Consider the following 24,355-nt stretch of genomic DNA (forward strand, 5'->3'; position numbering starts at 1 on the left):
AACGGTTGAGAGTTGTCTACCAGCCAAACTTATCACAAGTGCAATATGATATGTTCCGTGCCCTCTGTTTGACACGACGGCACCGCCGTTTTCCTAGCTTTTGTCTAACGATACGTCAAAAGTGTCACACACCCAGGTCATGTGGTCAGCCAGAAATATAACCGTAACTTCAGATGTGAAAACCTCCGTCATGGGCCCGCAGACCCGAGGGCTCACACACACAGACGACAGACAGAGGTGAATAAACAAGCCTGTGCTGGCTGAGGATGTTGGAGTAACAGAGAGCTGTGCAGGCTTACCTGCCCAACAGGTGTAGGCTACTCGTCATCTGCTCAAGGGGGGCAGTCGCCACCAGGTAGGTTTTACAGGTACGACCAAGCATCGTCCCGGTGCTACCAAACATCTTAAACCCTTACCTCCCGGGACAATTGAGATGCACCGTTAACGTTTCGGCGGGACTTGCTTTCGGACTTGAAATGAACTTAAAGTGGACAGTGAAACAATTTCTCCTCATGTCGTTTTCAGTCTCCCACTTGCTGTTACTTGAGGGTAAGTCTGACAGTTTTACTTTTCTCCAAAATGTTATAATGGTTTTGCAATACAGTTTTGATGCACACACATGAATGTGAACTACATTTAACACATAAGAGGTGTAGCATAGATATTCTTTATTTTAAGGCACAACAGCCGTGTATTACGAGTTATTTTAGAATAGTTTTGGAGTTACCTAACTTTCTTATATTTATATTATCTGTCAGAGATCATTTACTTTTATAAATAGCATAAAGCGTAAAAAACATTGTATAAAACTGCTGTCCCTTACTGCCCCTTCATATTGTTGTGTCCTAACACTGCATCTAAATGATTAATCACTGCAAATGACATGGATGTGAATAACTAAAATGATTCTCATTGGACACATTTACCTACATTACAACAGTTTGAAGATTTTATGTTAATTGTATGACTTTGTGTTCAGGAGCTCAGAGACGACTTTCAGTGGCAGAAGGAAGACTACAGAGGTAAATCACAGGAATATAATTATTTTCTCTTATTAATAGTGTAACCAAATATCATGATATTTCACAGGTCATTCCCACAATTGTATACAGTGATGACAGTGTTGGATGCATTTGCATTTTCTGCTTCTGTCACTAGAGTGTGTGGCGGAGACAGCATACGAGTGTGTTTGCATGTGCACTTGTGCGTGTGAGGGTTCAGTTAAGAATAGTATGGAGTCCAAATTCAAGTGGTGTAAAGTGCACTTAAGTCTCCCCTCTGACTGTTTCTCCCCACTAATGTGCATGTTTGTGTGTGTGTGCAGAAGAACTAATGCACTTCGGAGGAAACGGGATCTCCTTGGGGAGGAGGTTGGTACACTACACCTAAGAGAACCAGAGGAGGTCAGGGCACCCTCATGCGCACAAAACACCCTAACCGGCACAAAGCTGTCTTTGTAAAGAATGAGACACACACATACAGTACACTTTCTCCCACTCAACCTGACGCAACTTTCAACTTACAGCAGCAGGTCATCAACGGTACAGCACTGTGTCAGTGATGATGTTAAACCTAAGAATTATTGAACAAACTACTTTGTTGTTTATGATTTTCCAAGACATACAGACCGCTGCTGTCAGAGGGTACTCTGTCACGCAGCATTTTACACAACTACACAGCCAGGGATGCCTCTTCAGGTAAATATGCTACTTATGGATGACACACTCATAGATGTTTAAAACTGTCATTGCTCATATAGACTGGGATAAGTGAACGTGAGCTTGTTTGTGTCTTTCCTAGAATATTGCGGCTGCCTCAATGGTGGCTGGTGTCAGGAGGGCGGTGTGTGTGACTGTGCTCAGTTCCAGGCATTGGGAGACCGCTGCCAGATCAGTGAGTAACACACACCAACATGGCTTCCTTTGGTGTGCAATCACATTTGTTAATAATGTTAGAATATCATCCAAATGACAGGCACCATCCCTGATTTGCAAAAGACTAGCCGATTAGAAAGAAGGCTTACAACTTGTGCAACAGTTGCACATTCAATTATAGGGGAATGTGTATGAGGTTGTTCTCGTGTGTGTGTGTGTGTGTGTGTGTGTGTGTGTGTGTGTGTGTGTGTGTGTGTGTGTGTGTGTGTGTGTGTGTGTGTGTGTGTGTGTGTGTGTGTCACCAATCATTCAGCAAATATTAATTTTATCCACAGTATTAATTATCAGATTTCCCTAAAGCTCATTCTATCTCTCTTCCTCTCCACCACCACCAACACACACACACACACACACACACACACACACACACACACACACACACACACATACATATACACATATTTCCTTACTACAGCAGCAGATTTACCAATGATTTGCACTAAGGTAATAGGACAAGGGTTGAGTGATGGAGTTTCTGGTTTCTATATTCTGAACTGACTCCTTATGCAGTATCAGGATATCTGAGGTCACAATTATTGTAAAGACATTTTTCATTTAAATGAACTAATTTAGTGATGACACACATGTTGGAAACAGTATAGTTCATGTGGGACCTGTAACTGAAATTCTGAAATCCTAGATTAGACTATTTTTTGAAGAATATTAACAAGAATATAAATAATATTCTTATATAATATGCTACTATATAATATTTAGCACAATCAAAAAGCATAGCAGCATTACATTGGGCCATAATAACAAGGTTCCTCCAAAGAATAATCAGAAAAGTCTCATCCAAGACAAATGATCAAGCTTCCCAGCTGCAATGTAAATTTTGAAGATCAGGATTACAGAGCTGATGCCACACACACATTTTCTAAAAATATTAAATAAGATTGGGAAATTGTGTTAATTCAAACATGGATATCTTGTAATTAACATGTAAATAATCATAACATAATGCACTATTTCAGTTTTCCATCAGCATGACAAGCTCTTCACTGATTAGATTAGAGGATGTGACTCACCGTCACCAGCCCCCACTGCTCAGACTTTGTGAAAGGTCTTAAGCAGTATCTTGGTATCACCAGCTATGGGGATTTTTTTTTTGTAACAAAGAGCCTTTTTTTCACTGATAAGTTTAATGGAATAAAATGTGATAAAAGATATGAAGACGATAAAAGAGATGGGATGATTTACCCTCTCAGTTCAACATCGGGTCAGTTTCTGCTGAAATTAATTTAGATCACCACATGAAACTTATCCACTTAATCATTACAAGAATGTTTTCCTCTCAGTACCTAACCAGGGCCAGGATAGAGACGGGATCTGCAGGTCGTGGGGTCAGCACCACTATGAAACATTTGATGGAATCTATTTCTACTTCCCTGGAACCTGCTCTTATATCTTGGCCCAGGATTGCCACTCAGCTGCACCACAGTACACGGTGTGGGTAAGAGCAGATTGAAATTACCCGCTAAAATATTTAACCAGAGTTGAACCTGTATGTGTAACACAATGTTTACAGTCAAACTAAGATAATACACAATTTCTTTCATCTTTTTCTTGTCTTATCAGGTCCACAACAGCAGAGTGTGTGACGGAAGTGTGCATTCATGCCCAAGAGCTCTCAGTCTGTTCTTCCCAAATGAGGAGGAGATCCACATCTCTGGATATCAGGTCCACCAGGGAGGCCGCAGGTGTGTGTGTGTGTATTGGTGTATGAGTGTGTTGTTTCTGCTGTAGAAAGTAAAAACATCTTGCTACAAAACTGCAAGAACAGAAAGGGGAAAATCTCATCTACAACCCATCATTATGACCATGATTTTCCAAAAGCGCACTCTCTCTCTGTCACTTTCTTGACGTGTTGGTCTCTGAAATGTCAGGTTAAGCCTGCCTCAGACTGTAGGCGGTGTGTTTATTGAGCGACTGGCCGATTACCTGCTGGTGAAGAGTGTGTTTGGCTTCTCTTTGGCCTGGGATGGAGGCTCGGGCGTCTACCTGAAGATGAGTGAGGAGCACCAGGGTGCCCCATGTGGCCTATGCGGGAACTTCAACCACATTGCTGGCGATGACCTCACCACTCCCCGTGGTAAGACCGGCCTGACTCCCCCTCACCCTCACACACACACACACACACTAACCCACTCCATCCTCTTATCCCTTCTCTCAGCACCCACTCACCTCAATTATTATTATTATTATACACTCAACACTGATTCGGGCAAATTATAGTAGCTGTGGGAGCTGGAGGGATCAGAGTGGAAGGATAGGGGAGAACTGATAGTTGGGGTTTGAATGGCTGGAAGGAGCAGGAATTCTTTCTCAGGTGACCAGTAATATGAACTGCAATGCTTGTTTCAGCGGAGAGCTGTCCAGTAGAGTGAGGATGAGCTCAGAGACAGAGAATAAACCAGTGGAAAGGCTCTGACTATAAAGCTACAATGGACATGGTGGCAAACACAAACCTAGTTTTTAATCACTTTCCTCCTAACGCTCCATTTAATTGAATTGTATATTCAATTTTATGGTTAATGTGACTTTGTTGATGACAGTATAGAAGCAGAAATAACTGTTTGAATAGTACATCCACTGTACAGCATCTTTAACCTGTGTATGTGTTTCAGGCATTCGGACAGATGAGCCGGCAGTGTTTGCTAACAGCTGGGCAGTGGATCTGCCTCACGAGAGAGCCTGTCCCGCGGTAGACCTTGACTTCAATGGGCCTTGTCAGTCCGAGTCAGACATGGATGTAAGAACAGCAGAAACTTTCTCTCTCCTCAGTGTTACTTTTGGCATACACATGGTAGTATAGTTTACCATATAAATATTTTCACTGCTTAGCAGGAAATACAACTAACAAAGTTAGCTTTTTCATGGTTAAAGACAAAAAAAAACTGAAAGTTTTTAAAGAATGGTCTTGTGTTTTAGATAAGTGATTGAAGCAGCATTTGTTTTGTTTTTCTCTCTATATATATTATATTATGTGCATTATATCCATACTATACTGTATTTATTGTGAATGTGTGCAGGATGCCATGGAGAAATGCAGTGCACTTCTCTTCTTCCCATTTCTGTCCTGTCATGAAAACATTGACCCAAATCCCTTTGTGGCCAGCTGTGTGTCTGATCTCTGTGTGTAAGTCCAAACCCTTACATTGATTTTTGATACATTTAACTTTTTCTTCATCCTTTCTTCTTTTTGTTGTTATCAGTGTAAGCCCAATTATAGAATATAACTTTTCTATCACTCACTGCTGTACAGCCTTCCATTGTGGAGACTCTTCAAATAAAATAAATGCAGTTTCCAACCCCAAATAATTACATTGATTTTTTACTTTATTTATTTTTTTAGATCTGATGATGAAGAAACGTTTTGTCGAGCCTTGGTTGAGTACACCCGAGCCTGCTCACATGTTGGATATCCAGTGAGAGAGTGGAGAGACAGCTTCCCTTCATGCAGTAAGTTACCACATACGTTTTAATTAGTTCAGCATTTATTCTACGCTCTTGTTCTGTAATCTGCCTTTAAACCCAGGTGTTTGTGTTTGTCTGTAGATGATGGCTGCGAGGAGAGTTTTGTCTATAGAGACTGTATCAGTTGCTGTCCACCCACCTGTACGTTTGAGAAAGAGTGTCTCGGAACCAACTTGCATTGTCTGGATGGCTGCTACTGCCCTGATGGTATTTAATTATCTTCCTAATTTCTGTCGAACGTTACATTTTGTTAAGTTGATTGACCTCTAAACTTTCTAAACCTCTTTCCCTCAGGTCTTATCTTACAAAATGGAACGTGTATTGCTGTTTCTCAGTGTCCATGTGTTTACCATGGTACGTCGTATGCACAAGGACATGTCCTTCAACAAGGATGCAGTGTTTGGTAAGTGTGGTAATCGCTAGTGATCATGCATTAGACTGGCATCATGTCATCGCCAAGGCTGGCCACATTTTGGGGGAAAGAAACCAACATAAGGAATGAAACAAAAATGCTGAAAAGCTGGTGTGTAGCAGGTCAATGGAGACTTTCACACTGATGTTTATTATATGCATTACAATCCAAACACATGTCAATTTGCATTGACGTCTATAGGATCTTCGGTTTTCTGTCCCCTAAAGTAGGTCTTAACATATTCAAAGTCCTTGTATATACCGGCAATATATTGGCAAAGCTAGCCAAGGTGCTGTTAACCCAATGTGTGTTCTTTGTTAGTGTGTGCATGGGAGGAGTGTGGAACTGCACTGAGAACAACTGCACAGGTGAGTTTACACTTTCAGACTCATTACAGAAGGGGGAAGCTGTGATTCAGATTAATCACCATACTTTTTCCCATCTTAGTGGAGTGTTCGGTGGTAGGCGACGTGTTTGTGACGACGTTTGACGGTAGGATGTTCCTCCAGCCGGGGGCGTGTCAGTACGTCTTGGCAAAGAGCCGCAGCAGCAGATTCACCGTCACACTGCAATATACTTCCTGTGCAGAGGTAGTATGCGTGAATGCTTGCTTACTGGCTTGCACACACACTCACCAACCATGCTGTTTTCTTTCTACATAGATTTAACCAGCCCTTCTATATGCACTGTGTGTCTACAGCAGCAGGTTTGCATTCAGTCAGTGACAGTGGTGTTGGATGAAGATGTGAGTCGTCAGATCACTTTGACCAGAGAGGGGGAGGTGATAATTGGTGTTAACCCAGTGCCTGTCCTGCCCTATGTCGATGGTAAGGGGCTGATTTGAGATTTATTTGTTATCAAACGCAGTCGGATCACATTGAAATTCTGATGTTTTGTTTGTTTCTCGGTACATAGATGCATTGGAAGTGCGGAAGTTGACCTCTGTGTTTACACAGTTGAAGGCAGGGTTCGGTCTGAGGGTGCATTATGATGGTCAAGGGGGGCGTGTCCATCTGCAGCTGGACAGCCATTGGCGTGGACAGACGTTGGGCCTTTGTGGAACCTTCAATGGAAATCTACGAGATGATTTTCTGTGAGCAAGTACCAACTAATTACAGATCGATATTGAAAATGTCACTTTACCTGACTGTGTGTGTGTGTGTGTGTGTGTGTGTGTGTGTGTGTGTGTGTGTGTGTGTGTGTGTGTGTGTGTGTGCGTGTGCGTGTGTGTGTGTGTGTGCGTGTGTGCGTGTGTGTGTGTAGGTCCCCAGCAGGAATGATAGAGGGCACTCCTCAGCTTCATGCAAATGCTTGGAAGGTTTCATCTGCTTGTGTTGCTCCAGTTAACCTGCCTGTCATAGACCCATGTGAGATGAACCAGCAAAATGGTAATAATGGCTTCATCTGTTTTTTTGATGTACTTGATATTTCTTATACATTTTGGCGTTAAATCAAGCAAGCTATAGAATGCCTCACATTCCTAACTGGAGGTGAGCGATGCAACATTACGCATTATTATGCATATTATGCATAGAATGCATTCACATTTGAATATCCGTTTCCCTGTTTTATGATTCAAATATATATTCAGATTTAGAATATTAATCCACAGCTCTAGACTGATACTGTGAGTTGTGCTGATTTTAGTTTTAGGGTTTCTTCGATTGTTCAGACTAGAATTTGAAATGTGTTAAACGAGGTCGTGTGTTTGTGTATGAATATATTCTAGTATTCTATGCATCCCAGTGTGAGGTGCTTTTGGGGAGTGTGTTTTCCCCGTGCCACGGCTACATCAGCCCAAACATCTACCAGCAGCAGTGCCGCTATCAGGCCTGTCGTTGTGGGAGCAGCTGTTTGTGCACATCACTGGCTCACTACGCGTACCTCTGCTCCAAACACGGAGTCGACGTTAATTTCAGATCACACGTCTCTGAATGTGGTGAGTATTTGTTTTCCGGGTTGCTTTCATTCATACTGTGTTGTTTTAAAGCTACTTTTCAATGTATGACCCCCAAATGGGCACAGATTAAAACTGTATTATATGTGTGGATTGAGTTTCAGAATCAGAAACACTTGATTTCATTGATGCGCTCACATGGTACACATCGAGTAAATCCTATACAAAGAGTTTGAGAAATTGAATGACGTTTGGGGTAATAGTGAATCAAATGTATGTTACGTGTGTGTGTGTTTACACAGGAGGGGTGTGTCTCGGGGGCATGATGTACCACTCTTGCACGTCGTCTTGTGGCCGATCCTGTCGTGCTCTCTCTAGCACGGAGACATGTAACCCTGACGACTGTGCGGAAGGGTGTGGCTGTCCAGACGGCAGTTACCATGATGATGTGCGCCAGCGCTGTGTGCAACTGTAAGACTTGTACCTCAATATATAATCCTAACAGTGGTCATCAATTGCTATTTGTCAGAAACACACATAAGCAAACACCAACACAGAAAGCATTGTCATCATTAGTTAATGTAATTAGAATAAAGTCACAAGTTTCTCCTCAGGTCTCAGTGTCACTGTTACTCCATGGGTGGTGTGTCACAGCCGGGGGAGGTGACCTTCAGTGCCTCTGGCCCGTGGTGAGTCAGCTGGCCTTAACCTTCCCTGAAAAGTGAAAACTCAATTTAGCTGCTTTCCTGACTGCACACAGTGTAACATCCTCACACACACACACTGTCCAATACATTTGAGAAAGCAATGAAAGCCTAAGTGATTGTCAAATGAGACGTAGAGCACTTAAACTAACCTCGTGTTTGATAACATTACTCTCCTTCCCAAACACTCACCTCTTTTTCTCTCCCTTCCTGTCTCCCCCCATCAGTCTGTGCCGAAGTGGGAAGATGGAGTGTGTGCCAGAGGAAAAAGGTAACCTCTCAGCACTCCCCCCTCCTTTGGTTCCTGCTCTCATTTTTTCCAACAACAAAGTGCCGTTTCAGGCTGTGTCCCTCTTGCTGAAATCAAGAGCCTTATGTCTGTGGTTGTAACTTGTTTCCCATGACTGGATGTTGCTTTTGATGTTTAAGGCAACTAGGGCATTGATTTCTTCTGTGTATGTGTGTGTGTGTGTGTGTGTGTGTGTAGAGCCAGATAGTGTAGAGGTCGGGGAGTGTCCAGAGGGGAAAGTGTACCACAGCTGCACCGAGCAGAGAGGAGGCGTAGCTTGTGCACCGACCTGCCGTAACCTGATGTTGAACCTCACCTGCCCTCCCAACACACCATGCATCCCTGGCTGTGTCTGCCCTTCTGGGTAAAAAAATGCATCTGCTGCTTTCCAATATAGTTGTCTTTTTTCTTTTTCAAAGACGATGAAGGTTATAACTTTGACAAAGAAAACTTAAGGAAGCTACGTGTTATGGATTAGCAAAATAAAGTGCAAGTCTGCAAGTGGACTTTCATACTGTAATGAAGGCAACCATTGGCTGCCTGGAAGCTTTTCTGTAGTCTGTAATCTGTAATTAATGGGCAAAACCTCATCACACCTTGGCAATACACAAGTAAAGTTATTGATTATACAGTAGGTTTTACTCACAGAACTGGGAAATTAACTTGCTGTAATATGTTTTTTAAATCATGTGCATGTTCTGTACTTCCTACTCAAGTTATATTTTATCTATGAAGGCTGGTGCTGCATCATAGCAAGTGTTACTATCCAGAGAACTGCCCCTGTGCCTGGCTGGGCCTTGAATACCTGCCTGGAGAAACTGTGGAAACCCCATGTTACAAATGGTATGCCCCATTACTGTACTCCATCTTTTGTATGTCCCCATATATAGAGAAACATCGGACTGAGCAAATTCATGTTATTCAACATAAAAGTAATAACATAGAAGTATATAATTCATAGTATGAAGACTTTCTTTTTATTCTTCTCATGTGCATCCACCTGTCCATCTCCTCAGTGCGTGTCATCGTGGCTATTTTAACTGCAGCTACTCACCGTGTCCAGCTGTGTGTACTGTCTACAGCGACAGACACTACCACACCTTCGATGGCCTCGAGTATGACTACCACTCTGACTGTCAGGTTTACCTGCTTAAAGTGAGTAGATTCTGTGTGTGTGGACTCATCTTTAATAGTACGGTGTTACAAATAAAAGTGTAAACTGACATGACAAATTATTGTATTAAGTTTGGGTGGTGGAATGCTAAGAGGTGTCAGAGAACCTAAAGTGAAAAAAGGTTTGTGTTAAATTTCCTGGCCAAGACTGGTTTGGATCTGGGCAAGATCCAAGCTGGTTACCTTGGAAGAGAGACTGTTTTTAAATCAGAAGAGATTAAGGTGTGTATGTGTGGGTGCTGGTAGGTTTGTGCCACGGTAATGCTAGCAGACGTTTTGCAAAGCTGTAGCAACACAAAGAGACCAGTGTTTACTTCAAACCCCAGGACTCCCGTGCTCCCAGGGATATAGAATTAGAATTAGCAGAGCAGACATTCAAATTCAGACCCAACACGCTGCTGGCCACTGTGCAGACCTGAAAAGAATGGGGAAGCAGGTCAGGGCTCTTTCTTAATAGCCTAGATTTGTTTCGTCTTCTTGTCACCTCTCATGTATCCAGAATGACACTATTTCCTGAGCAGGTCGAATCAAATTTCAAGTTCCAATCTATCGTGTTGTCTTCAGAGCATGCATTCTAGCTGCTGTGGCTGCACCATCAGATAGAGTTTAGATGATCTGGCGAGCCTTCCATCACAAGACTAATGTTTTGTATTCCCCTCTCACCAGAGTGCAGGAGAAACCGAGGTGTCCATTGTTGCCCAAAACAAGGACTGCTATGAGAGCGGCATTGTGTGCATGAAAATACTGGTCATTCATGTGGGACTTACCAAGATCTACTTCACCGACAACTCTGGCAACCCTGTACGGGCTCTACACACAGTCATGCTTTTTCTTCACCAGTCAAGTAAATGTGTCGATAATAATCTGGTTATTTCTGCTAATATGAATCTGTTTTGTTTGTCTGTCTTTAGAGCCCATCCACTGTTGTAGGTCGAGGGTCAGAGTTTGGGATTTGGAAAGCTGGCTACTACACAGTGGTCCACTTCTCCAATCAGGACCTGACCATCCTCTGGGACCGCAAGACAACTGTACACATTAGAGCTGGACCTCAGTGGAAGGTCAGGACCGGGACTGCACTTTTAAAATTTTGAACGTTATTATGAAAGGAATGTGAAACATGGCGTGTTTGTTTTCTTTCTCATTTAGGGCCTTCTCAGTGGGCTATGTGGAAATTTTGACAGTGTGACAGTGAACGATATGACCACCTCCAGCCACATGGAAGTAAATAATGCGCAGACCTTTGGAGATAGCTGGGCCCTGGGACAGGTATTCGTCTGCCCATCTCCTCTATCCCGTGGCTTTTCCCCATACCCTCTCTCTGTCTTTGTGTATCTCCCACTCACTCACTCTTTCACTCCTCTTTAGCTCTCTGTTGCTCCTGTAATTTATGTGTGCTTGTGTCCCTTGAGTCCACTGTGATATTTAAGAGTAATCAGACACTCGATCACCTTCTCTGTGTGTGTGTGTGTCTTAGTGTGAAAGTGACCATGTAGTTGAGCGGCCATGTGAAGGTGACTTAGGCAGACAGCCGTACGCCAAGAGGGAATGTGCTCTCCTCTACAGCGATGTCTTTGCACCTTGTCACAACGTGGTGAGTGCCATTGAAGTGATGCACACACATACACATACATATAGAGAGGTTATCTTGTTTGCAAGTTGCAAGGGGAGTTAGGGCGGTGAGAGATTATGGGAACAACTCCGAACTGATCCCAAAGAATACAGTTACTCAGACGTGAAAATCAAATACCATACCAGATCCAAGGATTCACACACAGCAAACATGCACACACCTATATGTTTTATTACAGTGTTGTATTTCTTTATGAGGCCAGCAGATGGAGCTATGTATATATGTATGTACAGGGGACACCTCATAAAAATGGTAGCCAGAGATAACAGTGGTTAACACCCAGTTCACTTACTTCATCTTTTTTTTTGATAACATCCAATAAAGATGAACATAATAGACATGTAATAACTAATCTTTGCATATATTTTTACAATGCCTTTATTCTCATGTGTTTAATGTTTTTTATATAATGTGATTACTGGTGGTTTATTGTTTATACTTTGAGGATTTCTGTTGTACATGTAGCTGTCATGGCACTGCTTTGAGCATTGGTCCATTCTCAGTAAGAGACAGCTTACTGTTCTTTGTTAATAAAATTACAGAGTAAGTGAATCCTGTGATGTCCAGTGGCTTTGCATTTAGTTTTCATGATGCAGCCCAGAGACCAATTCCTGTTAATTTGTCATGTTTTGCATTAGGATATGCTAAACTAAGACATCCAGTCAATCAGGTGTGCACTTTGAGAATCTTTTCATTTTGTGAACCTCCAAGATGTTATTTTGTACCTGCTTTATTAGGCCAAAATACTTTCAGGAGGGTATAAAAAACAAAAAGTGCATAATTTATTTGTGTTATTTGATACTCTGTAACCCTAGTATTAAACATATTTTTTGTCGATATTGTAGTGAGAAAAACATGAACTTGTACTTCACTTATAATTCTGAGTGACAGAGAAGCCACTGCCCTGACTGACTGACTTTGCCAGGCTTGCCAAGTTTGATTCTTTGCATCTGGTCAATGTAGAAAAGACAGTTACACACAAATAAATGGATCTGAAGGGTAGTAGCCGCTCCGAAGAGACGTGACTGTCACATTCCCTATTGCTGTTCAGATTTCTTTTTTTTTTTTAAAGTAAGAGATTTTAAAATGCCAGTGGAGTTAGCCAAGCATCCCTATTTTAGTGGCTTTTTTAGGCTTCCCCATCCTAATTGGAGAGAACATGACCCATCCAAGACAGACAAACCAAATGTCTGAGCAGAGAAAGGACACTTAAAGTGTATTTTTTTTTCTCTCTCAAGAAAGCAAGCTTTAGAAGGGGCCCCTTGTATATTCTACATGATGTGACAAGAAGCCAATGTCAACTAAGACTGAGATGACTGTATTTAATTGAAGGCCTTCTGCTCCTTTCAGGATGCAGCACCTTACATAATCAATATTCATGTTTGCCCACCTGGAAGGATCATAATACAGATGTTCTGATGGGATGAATTGTGCTGTTTTTGTGCACTACAGTAGCCTGTGTCAAAAACACAGAGGCCCAGTTAACTTCTTCTTTGAACACGCCAACTCATCGCTGATGCATTTTGTCTGTGTGTCATAGAGCTCATCCGATCCCCTCTGCACCGGAGGTTGACCCACATTCCTTTGTCCTGATATCTCATCACTTCTTCCCTGTCTGAATTATTGAAAGCTACTCACCCCCTAAATGGTTTCCCCCAGTGAGATGTGTCTGGTTTGTGTGTGTGTGTGTGTGTGTGTGTGTGTGACCATATTTACTTGCTGTACATTCCCTCCAGGTGGATGTGGCCTGGTTCTATAGGAACTGCCTGACAGACACTTGCAATTGTAACCGTGGGGGAGACTGTGAGTGTCTCTGTACATCCATTGCTGCCTATGCACACAAATGCTGTCAGCAGGGGGTCACAATACACTGGAGATCACCCTCTGTCTGCCGTGAGTACACACACACATGCTCATAGTACTTTGGTCAGAGATGTGACCCCTGCTTACCTCTTTGACCCACTTTGACCAGTCCTGCTCAATTATATATCACTCACATATTTCGTATGCTTAATAACTTCTGAATGTATTTGCTCTCTTTCAGCCTATGATTGTGAATACTATAACCAAGGTATGTATGAGTGGAGGTTGGCTGTTTTTGGAGAGCTATTTTGTTGATTATTGTTTCCGAACCGTAAACATTATAATTCCCTGCTAGTTTGTCCCCACTATTATTTACTCTCTCTTCCTTTTGTTTCCACACAGAGCTAGGCGATGGCCCATTTTCCTTGGTGAGTGCTGTTTATAATGACACCATGTTTGGAGTGAATCGTACCAGTAGCTCAGTGTTTCCTCTGGTGAGAGAGAGACCAGGGCAGTTGCCTGCCCCAGGCTTACTGTTCAACTTCATGGTCACAGCCGGCCTGCAGAAGGGCAGAACATCACGTGAGCATCCATATCCACACAGTTACACACTAATACTTTTTTTGTTGTTGGCTAAATCAACTTCCATTTGCTTATTTTTACAGGTGTCCCTGTGGTGTCACTGGAGTCCGCAGAGAGACCCAACTATTTCCTCGTTGTGTCGGGACGCAGCCGCCTTCAGTTGGAGCGCTGGAATCGAGGGCTTGAGTTTAGTCCCAGGGCAACCTTTATCCAGCACCAGGGGCTGTTTCTGCCAGGTCACACCTCGTTCGAGCTCGTCGGCCAACCCGGAATCTTTCTGACATTGACGCGTACTGCTGCACGAGCTCAGAGATACGACACCACAGAGGGCTTCAAAGCCAGCAGCAGCTTCACATTAGAGGGTCAGAAACACATGCATGTACCTAACATATATACACACACGTGTGTTTCCATACACACAAAACTCAGGTGTTTTTCTTCTCTTCCGGCAGAGAGCAGTTTTGTGATTCCTTACCGTATGATGTGTGAGTGGCGCTACCAGGCCTGTGCTAGCTCTTGTGTCCACACATGCAGTGACCCAGATGCCACCCACTGCCACTTCCTGCCTCCGTAAGTGGCTTGAATCATTAAAAGCACTCATTGTACAACATAATCAATGCTTAGCTCAGGTGTTGAACTTGTTTCTGTATGCTGCAGTGTGGAGGGCTGCTTCCCACGTTGTCCCAAGGACATGGTCCTCGATGAAGTCACTCGAAGATGTGTCTACGCAGAGGACTGTGAGTGTGACGCGTAGAAAAGTTCTGGTTTTATGATGAAATGCATATATTTACCTTAATGTACTTTGAAATAAATCTACAAAATGCATACTTACAATATCATCTCTTCAAGGTGTGACCCTTCCCCCGACCCCAACACCCTTTGCATACGTGACGCGGTCCAACAGAACTACTGCAGCACCACCAACAACTTCATATACAACCACTACTACTACCACAAGACCTAGAACAACAAGCACCACTACTATCACATCCACTGGGACCACAACCATCAGCAGAGAAACAACTATCTCCTCCACTACAGTCAGGCCCACAACCACCACTACCACTCCCACTACTCCCAGTTCAACGTCTGGGCGTGTCACCACTTCACTCACCTCTTCTCCATCTACAACTCTTCCTGCTCCCCCTACCACTATTGTTTCTGTCGCTTTCACTCCCTCAACCCCCCCAGAGTCAACCACTCTCAGCACGACTGAGATGGCCCGCACTCAAACTATGGTAACCCCAGGGGTCGCTACAACCACCACAGCAACACCCGCCCTCATTGTGTCCACTGAGGCTACTCCAGTCACCTCAACTTCTCCTTCATTCACTTCTACTCTTTCTTCCACCACCTCACCCTCCACTTCTACCTCTGCCAGTGTTACCACGCCATCAGCACCATTGCCAACATCACTGGTAGCTTCCAGCCCACCTGCTCCAACCACTCCCACCACGCAGCCACCACCCACCCCAGCCGTCACAACTGCCCCCACATCCGCCGCTCCTGTGCCTGAAACCATCACTGGAACAACGATTACACCTGTGGATACAACCATCACCATTGAGACAACAACAACAACAGACACCTCAACGGGTATTGTGACAACCACAGCATCGTTTCCTACATCCATGGAGCCCAGTACTGAGCCGATAACAAGAGAAATAATCACAAGCACTGACACATCTCCTATAACAGAGGAGGCATCAACCAAACATCCTTTCCTCTTGCCCACTACTCCCTGCACAGTAAGTGTCATACTTGCACAAAATCACCCTGAAGATACATATGTGTATTGAACTTGATAAATTATGCCAGATTTATTATGTAATTCATTACTTACACAAATGATTATTTATAGGTCTCTGTTTTCATAGCAGATATTTGTTTGACTAGTCATAGTAGGAAAAGCACAGGTGTTACTAATAACATTACTCTTTTCTGTTTCCTAGTAGGTCATGGCAGTTAGGCAGCATGAACACTACCAGAAGCTTGAAACTGAGGCACATAATTAAGATTCAGACATCAATTATTTTACTGATAACTGTTTTTTCATGTGGAGGAAAATGCTTATTTTATTGTTAGAGATGAAGTGCGATTTATGAAAGATTAATTTATACTGGAATGCAAATGTTTGTGTTTATAATGGTGAAATCTCTGCAGATGGCTGTGAAGGAGTGCTGTAAACATTAATAAAACAAGTTATTTGTCGTTGTCCCCACAGCCTCCGTACTCATACCGCATCGATGAGTGTGCTGAGCTCATCTGTTTCAATGGAGAGCTGCTGCTTCACAACTCCTCTCTACACTGTCGTTACAACATCACCCAGCCCCAGTGCAGTCTGCTGGGCTTGCCCATCCTCATGAACACAGACGCCTGCTGTCCACTGTGGCAGTGCCCCTGTAAGTTTGGTAATTGGCAGGTGATGATGATGATGATTAGATTGTTTGTTGCAATGATCTGTGTTTGATTTTGCCTTTTCCAGGCCGCTGCACTGTGATGTCAGACCTGCGTGTTATCACATTTGATGGCAACAATGTGGCATTGTATGATAACGGCTCCTACATACTGGTTAACCTGTCCAGAGAGACTATTATTGGCACCGTGGAGAAATGTCCGACCAGCCAGGTAACATTCAAAATAAAATATGAACTATATTATAAGACAGTAGTATCTTAAAACATTTTTCTGAAATGTTTTTGTTTTCTTTGTAGAGCGTTAACTCCATCAGACGAACTGTGAGTACAGTCTCTTCTCCCCCATCATTCCCTACAATTGTTTTTGTTAGATAAACAATACATATTATCTTGTATCATTCCATTCTTTAATTTCACTCCCTCACAGAGTCCTACAGGTGGAACATCTGGTCTGTGTTTTAAGAAGCTGAACATTACTACCTCCTCCTACAGAATCATTATAAACCGACTGGATCGCAAAGTGAGTCTCTTTACCTCATTTACTGCCAAGAGTTCAACTTACCCCACACAAATAATGTGTCTGTGTGTGTGTCCATCTGTCTGCAGGTGACGGTAAACTACAGACCCGCTAGACTTCCATTCTCCCGTCACTCTCTATATGTGGAAGACACAGGAAGTATGTACCTGATCCACACACCTGGCGGGGTCAGCATACAGTGGTATCACAGCACAGGCATCATGGTGCTGCAGTACATCGCTCCTTCTAATGCATCTGAGCCCACTCGAGGCCTATGTGGTGAGTCCACACATACACACCAGACTACATCAGTACCAGCCTCGTGTGTGCGTGATATCAGCACCTAAAAGCTTAATGTCCAAACAGCAGCATCACTTGGACTTGAGTCAGTATGGAATATGACATTTTGTGATGTTGAGAGCCATTTGGTTTAATTAACCACCCACACATTATCTCACTCCATATTTATGTTAGTTAGGGTCAGTGCAGCATAATTATACCTAACATCTGTCTCCCTACGTCAGGTTGTTGTGATGGGAACCCAGAAGATGACTTGAAGCTGCCCAATGGTACGGTTGTCAGAGAGGTGGGAGACATGATGCTCTTCCTGCAGGCTTGGAGAGTCCACACCACCGATGAGACCGAACACGCACGCAGAGTCGGGGACAACTGCACCATCGGGGATTGCTCCACCTGTCTCTCCATGCTCCACCAGAGAGCCTTCATTCCATGCCACAGCAAGGTAGCTTAAGTATTCACATAGCGTTTAAAATACATCAACAGATCGGTAATGAAAATAATCATTATTTGAAGTCGACTTTGGACCCTTGTGTGTCTTCAGGTTCCTCCAGAGCAGTTTTGCGACATCATGTGGGCCGGGGACCTGCACTACAAAGATCACCAGTGTGACTTTCTGGCAGCGTACGTGGCCGTCTGTTACACACATCAAGTCTGCATCAGCTGGAGACGACACAACTTCTGCCGTAAGGAGACGCAGGCAGAGAAGTGACACATATGCAGATGTACTCATTCTTGTTTCCCCATTTGCTCATGCATTGCTAAGTGCCTGTCATCCTGTAGCATTGCGGTGTCCCCCTGGTAAGGAGTATCAGCCATGTGTGAGCACCTGCGCCAGTCGCACCTGTCTGAACAGAGAGTACTACGAGGAGACCACCTGCTCCTTCATCAGAGAGGAGTGTGTGTGCCGCAGTGGAACCATCCTGCACCGCGCTGACTCCCCTTACTGTGTAACTGAGGATCGCTGTGGTGAGTGACAGAGTTATTACATGCCTTTGGGATGAAAATGTACCGTTAAGAGTCTGAATCCGTATTGGACTGTATATTATTCAGTTATTAAAGTGTGTATTAACTCGATTCTTATGTATGCAGTGTGCACAGATAATGAGGGTAACCCCAGAGCCCCGGGCGAGGTGTGGAACGGCTCTGCTCGCGGCTGCTGTCTGTACAAGTGTATGGAGAACGGCTCCGTGGTGGCTGTGGAGCCAGACTGCAACTCTGTCCCTACACCGCTGTGTGAGAGGGAGGGAGAGTACGTACTGGATGTGTTGGAAGAAGGAGCCTGCTGCCCCAAGAAGATCTGTGGTGAGTTGAGCAAAGCATCTCATCCAAATATGAAATCCTGGAGAGTGCATTTGAGAGCAAAAAATCACAACATTGCAGTGAATAAATACCCATTGAATTATATTTCTGCCTCCTTTTTTTGCTCCTTCACTCCTTGTCAGAGTGCAACATGACCATCTGTGACAGCGACGCTCCACCTTGTGATTATGGGAACAGGCTAGTGATCGGTTACAGCGCTCTATCCTGCTGCCCAGAGTACAGATGCGGTGAAAACAATCTTACATTTCTCCACTCGATCCTGCAAAGTTTTTATACGTGCAGTAAACTCTTTGTTTAATGTGAAGTTTTGCCTGAACTTTTGCTTTAATTAAAAACTTTGCTGCGACTGGTCTTTCTCAGAGTGTGATCCCATGGCGTGCCCTCCTGTGTCTGCACCCAACTGCCGGGAAGATCAGTTCCTAGTGGAGGTCAGGGGGGGGAAATCCTGCTGCTACTCTTATCTGTGCGGTAAGTTTTAATTGTGGTTCACAGATTAGTCCAAAACGGAAATCGGAAGTCTTTGCTATCTGCTTGGCCATCTGCTCTTTGTCTCCTCCATCAAATACGGCGACAAAACTAAATGTGTTGTTTCTCTTTTCCGTGTGAGCAGTGTGTGAGTCATGTATTGAACCCATTCCAACTTGTTCGCATGGAGAAATCCTGGCTGTGGATTTAAACACAACCAACAGCTGCTGTCCTCAGTACCATTGTGGTAAGTGTGTGACTGTGTGTGCATATGTGTGTTTTTGTGTCCTGTCTTCAAAGTCATGCTCGTCCTCTCTCATGTGTTGCAGTGTGTGATGTCAACCTGTGCCCCGAATCGTCTGTGACATGTCCACCTGATCTCTCTTTGGTTCAAACTGCTGTCCCTGGGGAATGCTGCCCAACGCACCACTGCGGTACACTCACATACAAACATATACACTATATCCTCTTTGTTGCTGGTGCGTGTTGAGGTGATGATTGGATTAATCTCAGTATGCCTGTCACATACTTGCATAAACATCACGCCACCTCTCTTAAACTTTCTCTCCGTCACTCACAGAATGCCAATGTGAGGATGGCGCTCTCCCTATCTGCCAGGCGGTAAGTCAGCAAAAAAGCTGCATCACATGTCACCGTCTAATCAGGTCTTTGCTAGAAGGAAGAAAAAGTATGTAAATTCAGTCAAGTCAGCACTCTCACTGTTTTTCTCCCAGGGGGAGGTGCTGCTCGAGGTTCCAGACAGCAGCACCGCCTGTGGCTGTCCTCAGCATATATGCCGTATGTGTGATGCAAGCATAACATATAACGCAGATATATCTAATGACACCTTATTGTTTGGTGTGATTATATATTCTATGTTTTTGTGTGCGTGTATAGAAAAGGCAGAGGTGTGTCTTTTCCAAGGGCGAACCGTGTTGGGCCCAGGCCAGTCTCTGGTTCAGTACTTTGAAGGAGAGCTGTGTTACACTGTCCATTGCCTGCATCACAAAGACCCGGACTCTGGCTTCTACGCCATGGAAATTACCTCTGTCAATTGCTCCCAAAAATGTGGACCAGTATGTATCCGACACATTTGCAATATTTAGCACATTTTATTTGATCACATAAACATGAGAAGTACTTTTGTCTTGTCTTCCTGTACTCATCTTTCACGACTGCATTCATTCATCTCTTTAGCACCAGGTGTACGTAACATCCTCCGACCCTCAGGTGTGCTGCGGCTCCTGTAAAAATGTCTCCTGTACTTTCACCAATGAAAACGGGACAACAGAGCTTTCCGCTGTAAGAACAAACACATCCACATGTGATTAATGCTCTGCTTTTTGAGCAGTACTGATTCTGATTGTGTGTGCAGGCAGGGAGTTCCTGGGTGGAGAACTGCACACGTTATGACTGCATGGAAACAGCAGTGGGAGCCGTGATACTTGCCTCTGGAGTGATTTGTCCACCTTTCAATGACACAGAGTGTATTCAGGTTAGGACAATATTAACACAGTTAAATTACTATCTATACTATGTATTAACAGTTTATTTTGGACTCTTTAAATTGTGTTTACCATTAACTCTGGTTTCTCGTCTTACTTTGCAGAATGGCGGTGTGGTTCAGAGCTATGTGGACGGTTGCTGCAGGACATGTGAGTCTCCAAATTTATTTGATGCTTCTGGTTATGCTTGGAGCTGTCAAGTGGTGAGCGCCTTGTTGCCTGGCAGTGAATGGGCTTATTGGCTGAGTGGTTTGGCGGCGTGGCCTGTAGTAGAGGGTGGAGATAAAGCCTTGTGTTGGCCTATCACTACATTTCCCACAATCCCTGGCTTTCCCAGTTTGTCCCAAAATCTTCTGTTTTATATATTCAAGAGCCAGGACAGACAGAAGGTTTATTTGGTGGAAAACTCAAGGAAATTATAATTACAAAAATAAATAGAATGATGATATATGACATTTAATATAACTACTTAGGCAATATACAACTTCCTGAACTTTCAAGATGATGACCTGTGAACTGTTTTTCATGTCTACTTAAAAAAAGATATTAAGTAAGAAGAAGTTTCTGAATTATGTGGATTAAAGCTTTGATAAACATGCAGTGGTGACATTTTTCTCTCTCTCTGGATTCGGCATTGCAGCCTCGCTCGCTTGCCTGCTTTTGCGGCGACCTTGCAGTTTTGCCAATCAGGGTGCTCCACGGTGAGCGTTTTACCAATGAGGATGCAACACGGTGCAGGGGTTAGAGTTTGCTCTGCTGAGCTGCTCTTTGTAGTACATGAAATGACTGAGTTCCTTGGCTGGCTGCCTGGAGTGGCCCAAAAAAGAAGTGAAATCCATGTGCATGCCAGCTACACTGATTCAATCTTCAGTGTGTTTGTGTGTGTGTGACGCTGAACTGTGTTTTCTGAACCAATCGTAACCCTGTGTGTGTTCTCATGACATTCTTTGAACCCGGCGGCTGGGATCCTGATGATGCTCCCAGGTTCTGGAGTGGGTGTTTTACCATTTACCGTTAATCCCGTAACCCCCACTGGTAGTACTAACTGTGACACAGGTACCACCAACTTGCACTATCCCACTTACAATGATTATTTGGCATCCTGACACTCAGTGACTCATTCACTTGCACTGTCAAGATTTGTGTGAATGTGAGTCTATTGTTTAATCTGTTGTCTTGTATTTCATTTTCTTCCTCACTGGTTTACCCCCAGAACACACTACAACATAAACATAAACTAGGGCTGCACCATTATGGCAAAAATGATCATCACAATCATAATATCATGATTATAGAGCATGATTATTCATTGATTTTAGGCACAGAAATATTTGTATTGCAAAGCTAGAAGGAAAGCTTACAAATCCCTTTAGAAAGCCTCTCATTTGTGTCGGTGTCGGCTCCAGGCGGAGCAGCGAGGCCGATCTCTGCTCCTGGCTGGAGGAGCTGCTGCTGCTGCCGGGTGCAGAGCTCTCCTGCTCCCTCCGGATCTCTGACTGCAGGTCCAAGACGGACATGAAGCTAGATCTGGATCCATCTGCAGTGGGCTGGTTGCTGCGGAAGGGCCCGCTGGAATCTGAGCCGAAGGAATTTCTAGTGAACCTGCGATGATTTCATCTAATATGCATGGAATCCCAGTGGCATCGCTGACCAGCATTAGGAAATAACTGCATAGAAATAGACAATCTTCTCAGTTATGGTCTCGTTCTGAGACCATAAAGAGGCGATAAAGGCGAGAGGTGATAAAGAGGAATCATTATAACATCGAGAACGATTTATAACCAGTTAAAAGTTCTTCACAGTAGCTTTAATTGTGCAGCCCTAACATGAACAACATCTAACCTTGCAATAAATATCTACTGCAAAACTCTCCATCAGTCAGTATGCGATGTTAAATATAATAGCGAAGGCTTTAACAAAGTGTTAAGTTTGCTCCGGTTTTACACATTCATCAATTAGGAACAAGCTGGAGTTAACCTACTCTTTTCCTACATTCCAGCCCTACACAGAAACCTTTTGACCAGCTTTGATTGGCTTGAAATTAAGGTTAACTTTAGGCCAGAAGCCAATAAGTGAGCCCCCCCACTGTCAATCAAGGCAAGCTCCTACTGCTGGGCAACAAAGAGCCTTGCTCAATAGGCCTTTCGGGCTTTTGTGTGTGTGTTGATTAAAGAGCATATTTGTGCGTGAGCATTTGCTCACTAGTGTGTTTGTGTGAACTTGCATCTTCATGTTTTCTGCTGTTGATGTAATTTTTTTGTAATTTCCGAGTGTTAATCGGTGCATGCATCTCATTCCTGTGTGAAAACGTGTGTAGGTAAAGAGGATGGTAAGACATGCAAACGGGTGGCCATTCGAACTACCATTCGTAAAGATGACTGCAGGAGCAATGCACCGGTGAGAGAAAACCGACACGCTAACTAAATGAGACTGAAACAGAATTTGAATTACTACATTATAAAAAATAACCCTACAGATATGCATCACTCTGTCATCACCGTTCCTCCCTACTCTTACAGGTAACAGTCTATTCTTGTGATGGGAAATGCCCGTCTGCCACCATATTCAACTTCAACATCAACAGTCACGCCCGGTTCTGTAAGTGCTGCCGTGAGAGTGGACTACAAACCCGCTCCATCACGCTCTACTGCTCTCGCAATGCCACAGTGGTGGAGTACAACTTCCAAGAACCTCTGGACTGTTCCTGCCAATGGAACTAAAACAGGGTCTAGAAAAGTGACCGAGCGTGACGAACGAAGAGAGGGATCAATTAGAGTTTTACAGTGCTGATGAACAAGCAAGAAAACCAGCCATGTTTCATTTTATTTGTCACTATAGTACACTTTACAACATTGACTCTGAGTCGTAGCTGTAACTTAAAAGATACTGAAAATGTATAATGGAAGTGGGAGATAGTTTTCAGGTAGTTTTGTCTGGACATTAGTCTTATTTTCTTTGAAGACCTGCTGTGCCAACCCAGTCAGCTTTCTAGTGCTTTCAGGTGGTGGTACGTTGCCATTAGCCTCTTATCCTACTGTATATTAACAATTTATATCATTTTGACACATAAGTTGTTTAATTTCATCATATCTGCTGTTGGGTTCAAATACTGTGCATGTTGGGTTGTCTTAGGAGATACACTGTACAAATGAAAGTGTTGTGCAAAGCTTTGTTTCCATAGAGAAGTTAAATGAGTTTCTAAAAGCGCTCTTAGTTTCTGTATTGTGAAGTAGGGGAATAAAAGTTTTAACAGTGTCTTTGACTGAATGCACGCATGACTGTCCTCATGTCTTACAATGTGTTTTTGTTTTTACACACACTTTGAGTTTATCAAACCCTCACTGAACACACTCGGCCCTGATTCAGCATTTGCGGCGCTGACGTGCGTTTGTGTTTCACCTTTCAGAGCTTATTGCTATGTGGGAGTCACCTCTTCATAACAGAACCCCCTCAGTAGACTCGGCTCCATGTCTGTCAGTCATTTCTCCCTTTCACATTCCTGGCATTCAACATGGGCCAGCGCTTCTACCCCACCCCGCGCCCGAGCCAAACCATTCCCACCGCTGCACTGTCAACGATTTCGAACCTGTGCTTATTTTAGAGGTCATGAAAGCAAAATCTTAGACCTGTCTGACTGACTGTTGGTCACCCGGAGTAGAGATGCTGTTGGCTTTGCCAGTCCATCTCAGTTTCCCCACAAAGCACCGCCACGTCTCTCTACCTCAGTATGCCCCACATCCCCAGACTCCCCCACCTCTCCTCAGGAGCCCAGCAGCTCTAGTCTGGAGTGGCCATGTGCCCTTGGTTGCCATGGTGAACTGCTCTTATCCCAACAAAGAGCCAGAACAAATTGGTTTCGAAGCATTCTCTCTCTCTCTCTCTCTCTCTCTCTCTCTCTCTCTCTCTCTCTCTCTCTCTCTCTCTCTCCAT

The 24,355-nt window shown here is 43.7% G+C and overlaps 1 protein-coding gene across 4 annotated transcripts; it reads left to right on the plus strand.

Moving 5' to 3' along the window:
* Positions 1 to 278: 278 nt before the first annotated feature.
* On the plus strand, positions 279 to 23,693 carry otogl (otogelin-like). 4 transcript variants are annotated; one of them, XM_084016602.1, is made up of 58 exons: positions 279 to 549; positions 980 to 1,022; positions 1,325 to 1,403; positions 1,619 to 1,697; positions 1,801 to 1,893; positions 3,233 to 3,387; positions 3,513 to 3,634; positions 3,821 to 4,026; positions 4,562 to 4,686; positions 4,967 to 5,073; positions 5,290 to 5,396; positions 5,493 to 5,618; positions 5,706 to 5,814; positions 6,145 to 6,191; positions 6,271 to 6,413; positions 6,524 to 6,650; positions 6,739 to 6,916; positions 7,087 to 7,211; positions 7,553 to 7,762; positions 8,023 to 8,191; positions 8,335 to 8,409; positions 8,652 to 8,695; positions 8,912 to 9,077; positions 9,449 to 9,556; positions 9,730 to 9,868; positions 10,553 to 10,687; positions 10,798 to 10,944; positions 11,033 to 11,152; positions 11,361 to 11,477; positions 13,253 to 13,409; positions 13,561 to 13,587; positions 13,722 to 13,901; positions 13,985 to 14,263; positions 14,354 to 14,471; positions 14,559 to 14,638; positions 14,751 to 15,649; positions 16,126 to 16,303; positions 16,387 to 16,529; positions 16,616 to 16,639; positions 16,746 to 16,838; positions 16,925 to 17,114; positions 17,360 to 17,577; positions 17,677 to 17,818; positions 17,916 to 18,101; positions 18,225 to 18,437; positions 18,578 to 18,682; positions 18,816 to 18,923; positions 19,066 to 19,167; positions 19,250 to 19,354; positions 19,501 to 19,541; positions 19,655 to 19,718; positions 19,818 to 19,996; positions 20,118 to 20,222; positions 20,296 to 20,415; positions 20,530 to 20,575; positions 21,410 to 21,481; positions 22,743 to 22,822; positions 22,945 to 23,693. In XM_084016602.1, the coding sequence occupies exons 1-58, from the start codon at positions 477 to 479 to the stop codon at positions 23,143 to 23,145; spliced, it is 7,929 nt and encodes a 2,642-aa protein (XP_083872728.1). In that variant the 5' UTR covers positions 279 to 476; the 3' UTR covers positions 23,146 to 23,693. The 4 variants fall into 4 exon arrangements, with proteins under 4 accessions (XP_083872728.1, XP_083872729.1, XP_083872730.1 ...); XM_084016603.1 differs by having other exon boundaries at positions 1,325 to 1,370; XM_084016604.1 differs by lacking the exon at positions 21,410 to 21,481 and having other exon boundaries at positions 280 to 549.
* The last annotated feature ends 662 nt before the right edge of the window (positions 23,694 to 24,355 follow it).

This window comes from Eutrigla gurnardus (genome assembly GCF_963514095.1).
Source record: "Eutrigla gurnardus genome assembly, chromosome: 9".
Classification (NCBI taxonomy): Eukaryota; Metazoa; Chordata; class Actinopteri; order Perciformes; family Triglidae; genus Eutrigla; species Eutrigla gurnardus.

What these genes read in the sequence shown, in the direction of transcription:
- otogl (XM_084016602.1), top strand. Translation starts at nt 477, where the DNA reads ATGAACTTAAAGTGGACAGTGAAACAATTTCTCCTCATGTCGTTTTCA. An exon ending in TTAACTCCATCAGACGAACT is followed by an intron (nt 16,640 to 16,745) that starts GTGAGTACAGTC and finishes ACTCCCTCACAG; the next exon opens with AGTCCTACAGGTGGAACATC. An exon ending in ACTGCAGGAGCAATGCACCG is followed by an intron (nt 22,823 to 22,944) that starts GTGAGAGAAAAC and finishes CTACTCTTACAG; the next exon opens with GTAACAGTCTATTCTTGTGA.